General features: G+C 43.0%; 1 protein-coding gene across 2 annotated transcripts; it reads left to right on the top strand.

The window, feature by feature from the left end:
- The first annotated feature begins 2767 nt into the window (after positions 1-2767).
- nkx6.2 (NK6 homeobox 2) lies at positions 2768-6276 on the top strand. 2 transcript variants are annotated; one of them, XM_037466451.2, is made up of 4 exons: positions 2768-3165; positions 3284-3660; positions 4239-4411; positions 4667-6276. In XM_037466451.2, exons 2-4 carry the CDS (start codon positions 3309-3311, stop codon positions 4913-4915), a joined length of 774 nt encoding a protein of 257 aa, XP_037322348.1. In that variant the 5' UTR covers positions 2768-3165; positions 3284-3308; the 3' UTR covers positions 4916-6276. The 2 variants fall into 2 exon arrangements, with proteins under 2 accessions (XP_037322348.1, XP_037322346.1); XM_037466449.2 differs by having other exon boundaries at positions 2768-3660.
- Positions 6277-7610: the final 1334 nt, after the last annotated feature.

Below are 7610 nucleotides of genomic sequence, written 5' to 3'. Positions count from 1 at the left end.
ACCATTTCACTTCACAAACGGGAGTTTAAATTGACAGACTGCCGATGTACTTACAACACAAATGTTTTACATGATAGCTGATTGCTTTAGAAAATGACAATATTTCAAAGTGTTTTTGTCTATTATTATTGTTGCATCTTCTGTCATTATTGATGTGTGTGTGTGTGCGTGTGTGCGTTGCTTGGAGGACAGAGAGACAGTGAGTGGCGGAGGAGCAGCTGAACGCCTCGGTGACTCGGAGCACATCCACTGACTGCAACAAGCGTCTTTTTGTCCAAACATCTGCTTATCTTCCCTGTCGCTGCTCTGTCAATTCCCATTTGTGTCGAGGTTAGGCTCAGATAAGATTATCTTTGCGCTGTTTATTAACCAATTTCCCCTCAATGGTGGGACAAAAGGGCCCGTGGCTATACGCGCCATCAGTATAGCCAACGAGCCATGTTTCAAAATCATAATAGAATTTGGCGCATAAATCCGGCTTAAATTCATCTGGACTGCGCTGTGAGCAACAGGTTCACATTTTAATACTTGAATAGATCATAATACAATTAACAGGATATATTATATGCTGTAAGAGCTAACGCTTACATTTGCATTTGTTGTATTATTATGTTCATTATTATTTGTATTATCAAAATTATTATTTGTATTATTGTTATTATTATTTATGTATGTTTTTGATGTTATTATTATTATTGCAATTATTAGTATATTTGAATTACGGTGATTGATTTTGAAATTATTCCTTTTTTCCGAACATATTTTAAAAATACATAATATAGGTGTTGGTCAATACCTTGGTATTAAATCCCCCCAAAATAAATGCTATTTCTACTAGTTTAATAATTCTTCCAGTAATTATCTGTCAAGATGTTTTACCCTCCATTCGTTTGGTGAGCGCCACGTCTACCTTCTCTAATAGATTTGAGTTTAAGAGATTAAAATCTAAATTACACGGGAATTTAAGAGATAAAGATTCAAATCATTCATTAGGTTAAATTGCGATTATGGTTTTACGGGGACGGGCTGTTTGGCAGCTCTCGTCTTTGGCTGTAGATGAACAGGAAAAAGTGCCAATCGTTCTGCCATTGATCTCAGACCGGGTCAACCGGTACAGCAAGAAAACGACAGAGATTGAGCCAAGGTTGTCAGTTTCAAAATTAGCCCGTGAGAAGATAAATAGCCTAACTTTTATTTTTATTTTTATAATTTATTTTTTGCAAAAAGCTGCTCCTCTGATTGTTTTAGAGAGACGTTCAAAACATGGTGATAAAACCCAAGGAATATGATCAGGGGAGAATATAGGGGTATGAATTAGAAATTGAGGGCCCATTTGCAGGATTAGAAAACGTGTGAAGCTGCTGCATCCTTTCATCTGAAGAAATACAGGCAACATTGTGAATCACCTCGTGTTGCAAAAAAAAACCCTTTTAATATCTACAATCTTTCCTCTGGTGAGCAAATGGGCACCAAGGTGCATTTGCTGGAGCCTTTCAAATGCTAACGTGGCCATATTTCACTCTTACAACCTTCCCACATCTCCATAAAATATTACAGCACTCAGAGTGATGACTGGCGCCCGCGCGCCTTTTCTCACACGCGTCCCCCGTTTGTCTGGAAAACACTGATTATCTCACTGTTATAAAAAGCAACGCTGCGTCCCTTAAAGAGTTTATATTGTGTCGGGATGCACTCGTCTCAGAGACTGTCTCTTTTATTTCAGGTACCTGATAAAACACGGGAAACCATGTGAAATAATGTCCCTGATGGGGTTGAGTGAAAGTGTAATCTTTTCGAAAGGCAGATTACAACGCGCGCTGGAATCAGTTTATTCCGACATCATTCTTCAAAATACCTGGATCAATCCCAGCATTGTGAACAGGGAATAAACAACACGACCACTGGTTGAAAAACCCATACCCCATGTCATACCAATTAGGTCATCAAGGGTACATTTAAAAATGAAGAAAAATAAACAAAATCAAGTTGTATTTTTTGCGTGGACTGGTCTTTGAATTTTAATCTTCAGTCTCTCCAAACAGTACGAGTACCCCCCCCCTCCCTCCCCCAACCGAGTCCCGTGTCTACTTTAATATACTCACAGTGTCTACGGTAACAGCTTATAATGTAAATGTATATTCTTTGTCATATGTGGAAACAATGATTCCCGCGGCTGTGAGAGGCATCATTAACGGCGCAGCTAAAGATCTTAATGGAGTGTGGCTGTTGGTGCATTCACGGTCTCCTCCGTCACCCCGACTTCCACAATCTCAAAGTCTTTAGCAAGGCTTTGTGCAACAATCGAGTGGTCTCCGTCGAGGATGAAAAATAGTTTGGACTTTCTTCTAGAGTGCGGCTACTGTCTTTTCCGTTAGAATGTCAGAAAAGTGTAAGCGTGGCCTGTTAGAATGTGGTTAGAGTAGAAAAACTAAACAAAAAATGAGTGGACAACGTTAAGTAGGCCCGGGCCTTCCAATATTGGCCTACCATACTATATTAGCTTACTTGCTTGTTACCTGTGTATCCGCTCTGAAACGTCACGTGTCTGCCACATGGGTCATCATCTATCATAAATAAATCCAGTCAGCCCCATTACCAGCGTGTAGGCTGGTTGAGACGCCGTTGAGCTGGAAGCTGTTATTTCCGACAGCAAGTAAAGGCAGCAGCCGTCCGGCGAAGATACACGTGTGAGGCATCAGAGTTTCTGTCTCCTCCAATCAGGGCACGGTCTCACTCAGCCCCGTCCAATGGGAATAGCGCGCGTGCAGGTGGCTGTTCTATTATCAAGGGGTCCCGCTGCACTCCTAGCCTAGAGCGAGTCAATTTATGGAAAGACAAGTCGACCCTTTAATGGTTCCCATCAAAACCACTAAAAACATCATCAGACCGGCCGACTTCCGCGAGCCTTGCAGTGGCGGAGCCGCGCAGTTTTCTACCAGCTGACAGACTCCGACCCAAACAAACACGCGCACAGACATTTCGTGGGAGTTTCGACCGAGCGTTTCACGTCCCACGAGAGAAGAGAAGTTCGCTTTTGCCTCAAGTTTTTCAACATTTTAAGTCTGCTTCTCCTTCATCCGGGATACTTTTGCAGAAGGCGGCAGAAGTGGCCTGGCTCCTGAAGATCACCGGTCCGCTCTGCGCCTTCGTTTACTCCCCCAAAAGGTTATTTATCTGTTTTCATCTCCGGCTTTTATCCACGCGAGTTTGGTGGTTCATGTTCACAAATGTTAGCGGTCGGGCAGATGGAGGCTAACCGGCAGAGTGCTTTCGTCCTGGGCAGCACCCCGCTGGCGGCGTTGCACAACATGACCGAGATGAAGACGTCCCTCTTCCCGTATTCGCTGCAGCAGAGCCCGGGGGGCTTCAAGGCGCCCCAGCTCTCCTGTCTCAACTCCCACATGGCCATGGGGACCCCGCACGGAATAAGCGACATCCTGGGGAGACCCATCACCACGGCCGGACAGCTGCTCTCCGGCTTCCCCCGGATCAACGGCCTGACCACCACGGCGGCAGCCGCCGCAGCGGCGGGGATGTACTTCAGCCCGGCGATGTCTCGGTACCCGAAGCCTCTGGCCGAGCTGCCGGGGAGGGCGCCCATCTTCTGGCCCGGGGTGATGCAGGGCTCTCCGTGGAGGGACCCGCGGCTTCCTTGTCCCAGTAAGTCCCGCCCGAGGGCCGCCGCTCGGCCCGTCCGCCTGTGCGCTTTCTGGAGGTGGTTTTTTTGGAGAGGTTTAAATTGAGAAGAAAGCTGATCCGGTTGGATCGTAGCATGGGGCTTGCGGTCTTAGATGTAATGTTTCTAAAACAGAATTTAAAAAAACTCACACGAACAGAAATAATGCACGGTCATCACATTATCAATTATAATGAATATTATAGAAGAGACATATTGTAATATACTTACGGCCGGCTACTTTTGAGCATCACATGCACCTGAAGTTCTCAGTAGAACATTTAAATATAATGTGATATTAGGATTTATCTATATATATATTAAATGCTAAAATAATACAATATGTATATATTTTTATTATTAAACCTTAAAATAGGGCACCGTCGTAGACAGTTTTGTCAGTAAGCTCAACATGTTTCTTAGACTCATGTTTTAGGAATATTTGAGCCTTAATGCTTAGTTGACTTATGAGGGCGTCCAAATTAAAAATAATACTAATAAAATTGTTGTTCCATTGTTGCTCCATCACGTATCAATACCCTTGTGTCCTTTCTCCTTCCAGGTCAAGCTAATATGATGTTGGACAAGGACGGAAAGAAGAAACACTCCAGACCAACCTTCTCGGGACAGCAGATTTTTGCACTGGAGAAAACTTTCGAGCAGACTAAATACTTGGCCGGACCCGAGAGAGCCCGGCTGGCTTACTCTTTAGGAATGACCGAGAGCCAAGTCAAGGTACAAGCAAAAACAACACATCACAAGCCCGTACTTTCACTTCCCTGCAACCTGCCCCTTTATGCGTCACAGACAGAGGAGCAACATTAACGATGCATTACATAATACTATGTGTATCGAGCCCATTTGTAATTACTTACTTATTTATTATGAATAACTATGCCTTTTAACGGATCCCTTTCGTGTGGTGCTTTTTCATGACGTGTTACCCGTGTGGACCTGTTGAGCATCTCTCCCCTTGTCCCTCCTCCTCAGGTCTGGTTCCAGAACCGGAGGACCAAATGGCGGAAGAGACACGCGGCGGAAATGGCCACGGCCAAGAAGAAGCACGACTCGGAGACGGAGAAGATGAAGGAGAGCTCGGACAATGAGGACGACGACGAGTACAACAAGCCCCTGGACCCCAACTCAGACGACGAGAAAATCACGAGACTGTTGAAAAAGCACAAGGCCACCAACCTGGCGCTGATCAGCCCGTGCAGCAACAGCTCGGACACCTTGTGATGTCCACGGCCTGGCTGGGGCGGGGGGGGGGGGGGGTGCAGAGTGGGAGGGTGAGGAAGGACAAATAGGCCTGACAGAGACTTACGTATTAAGCTCGGGCACAGCATGAAAATGCGTGGGCAAAAAAAAAGAGAAAAAACACCCTGAATGTGCGCCGAGGACGCGCGAAAAGACGCAGACACGTGACCGGAGACGCATTTCGGCTGCATCCGAAACCCACTCACGGACCGACACGGAGACACGAGTCCCGCCAGGGCAGCGTGGACTGCGAGGAGACTCACGGTGGCAACTTCATGGCCGGTAAAAACGACACGAACATGTCGGGACGGGAGTTCTAACAACATGTGTAAATGTAAACAACATATTCTTCACACACACACACACACATCCGGATCAGTGTTGGGTCGCCCATGTGACTTTTATACGTAACGCTGCTTTGCCGCACTCCTGCAGTTTTAGTTCACCACACTTGTTACATTAGCTCCCGTTCCCACGATATTCGTGACATTTGCGAGCCAATGAGGACACGCGGTTTTCTCTGTTAATCGGTTTAGTCACAATACTTTTCATATGCAGAAAAAGAAATGCATTTTTGGTGGGCCCTGTTTTATTGTCCACTCTCGAGTTAAAAGAAGATGACCCCGCTGTAGGTCACATGATTCGTTTCGACGGGGGCCGCGAGTTTTTTAATACAACGGATTTATGAAGCAGCAGCTGATCCGGATCCCATTACGCATGTGCAAAGTGGCAGCTGTGATGCTTCTAAAGCTCCGTTTAAGCAGGGTAACCACTGTCCGAAAAAAGGCGAGAGTACCAATGTGTGGATGGGATGGAATGGGGGGGGGGGGGGTGGTGTTTGCTGCAGCCTAAATATAAGATTGTATATATTTTTTACTGAATAAGTTATGTGAACCAGTGGAGCCGTGGCAGCCCGGACGCGCTTATTTCCCCTCTCAGATAAACCTGCTGCTTCGTGTTGTTTTGTTCTCTCTGTTCACACATGTAAAGACTGTAAATACTCCCTGCAGGAGGAGCTCATCCTAACGACACCGCGGCGCACTCTGTTCTGTCCGATTTGATTTTGAGGGAAGTGTCATGGTTTACTTCGCCACACTGCTGGAAAAGACAACGGGACCAGTTGGAATTAAAGAGTATTATGCTTCCGGAAAGGTTATTGGAGGAGGAAGGAAAAAAAACACTTTGTATTATGAATAAATTATTTAACAAGCATTTTTGTTGTATCATGGGGTTTGTTTTAATGTATGGTCCTAATATAAATTAAAGATACATTCTTTGACTATCAATAACTGCATTTTATTTTTGGCAGAAAAATATGCTGTTAGGATTCATGGCGATATAACTTGAGAATTGTTTGTATTTTAGAAAAGCTGGAAACTCCATACAAGGAACTGTTATAAATAATAATAATAATAATTTCACGCCTGTTGAGTAAGTCGTTGTTTACTGAGAAGAAAAATTTATTTAAACATACAATTATTTCAGGATGAATTTGGTTTGTCCAATAAGGCATCAAGTTACATAAAGAAGGGAGAACGGATTCAAGAGAATTATTCTTACTTAAATGATACTATATAAGAGGCAACAGCTGCGGATTTGTTACAAATCAAAACGGAAAATGTCACTAAAAAGTCTATCTTCTGTTCTCTCCAATTTAAGGAAGTATTCATTTTACAGACTTAATTTGAGCTCATTTAATGCCCTCCACAATGACCATTACAGCAGAGTTCATTGTTAATTAACTTCAGCAAATATATAATGTTGATATTTCGTTCCATGGAAACGGTTCATATGTGGTCTCGTGTGGGGGCCGTGGACAGACGTCCCGCCCTTTCTCTCATCTGGTACTACGTCTCTCTTTTCTTCCCCCTCCTTATCAATGGGAGGATCCTGCAGCGGTCCTCTGGGCTCAGCCAATCAGGAAGGAGCAGTCATACATTCAAATCCCGTGGAGGAATCATTGATAAGACGTTTACGACCTGCTGGCACGTAATGAGGCTGCTAATGAAGAAAAATACAAATAAAAACCTCCATAAAGATTTCTTAGTATATTAAATGTACCGTTCTTACTGTGATCCAGTTGGCAGATATCCCAACAGCACAGACTTATGCCTTTATTGGTTATTTGCCTTCATAAAAAAAAACTCCTCGATTGACTGAGCTATCTATCTATATATATATATATATATATATATATATATATATATATATATATATATATATATATATATATTACACACACACACACACACACAAATTGAATAGTTCTCGGTTTAGAAAATGTATCATTATCATTATAGGCAACAGCTGGTGATATTTTACAAATCAAAACGGAAAATGTCTCTAAAAAGTCAATCGGTCTGTTCTCTTTAAAATAGAAAACTATTCACAATTTTAACAACTTACATATGTACATGTAATATATATCAAATTAAAAATTATAAAAGTACGAGGTTTAAATTGTGAATCATTTTAAAATAGGGGACTGTGTTGTAAACATTGTACTCATAAATTGCATAGCTACCTTTAAATAGATTTATTTTATTATAATGTAGTAATATAGACCTCTCTTTTAATGAACTTCAGGTAAAAGGGGCCCGTTGTTTGCCCTAAACATGGCACATTATTCAAAGGGAGGAGTTTTCTTAACCTATAGCAAAAACATTATAGGCTACGG

Source organism: Pungitius pungitius, chromosome 13 (assembly GCF_949316345.1).
Source record: "Pungitius pungitius chromosome 13, fPunPun2.1, whole genome shotgun sequence".
Taxonomy (NCBI): domain Eukaryota; kingdom Metazoa; phylum Chordata; class Actinopteri; order Perciformes; family Gasterosteidae; genus Pungitius; species Pungitius pungitius.
The sequence above is the reverse complement of the archived record's forward strand: the minus strand, read 5'-3'. Positions and strand labels throughout refer to the sequence as shown.

Excerpts from the sequence above, each read along its gene's own strand:
- nkx6.2 (XM_037466449.2), top strand. The coding sequence starts at position 3,228 with ATGTTAGCGGTCGGGCAGATGGAGGCTAACCGGCAGAGTGCTTTCGTC. Across the intron at positions 3,661-4,238 it reads CCCGCGGCTTCCTTGTCCCA|GTCAAGCTAATATGATGTTG; the intron begins GTAAGTCCCGCC and ends TTCTCCTTCCAG. Across the intron at positions 4,412-4,666 it reads TGACCGAGAGCCAAGTCAAG|GTCTGGTTCCAGAACCGGAG; the intron begins GTACAAGCAAAA and ends CCTCCTCCTCAG.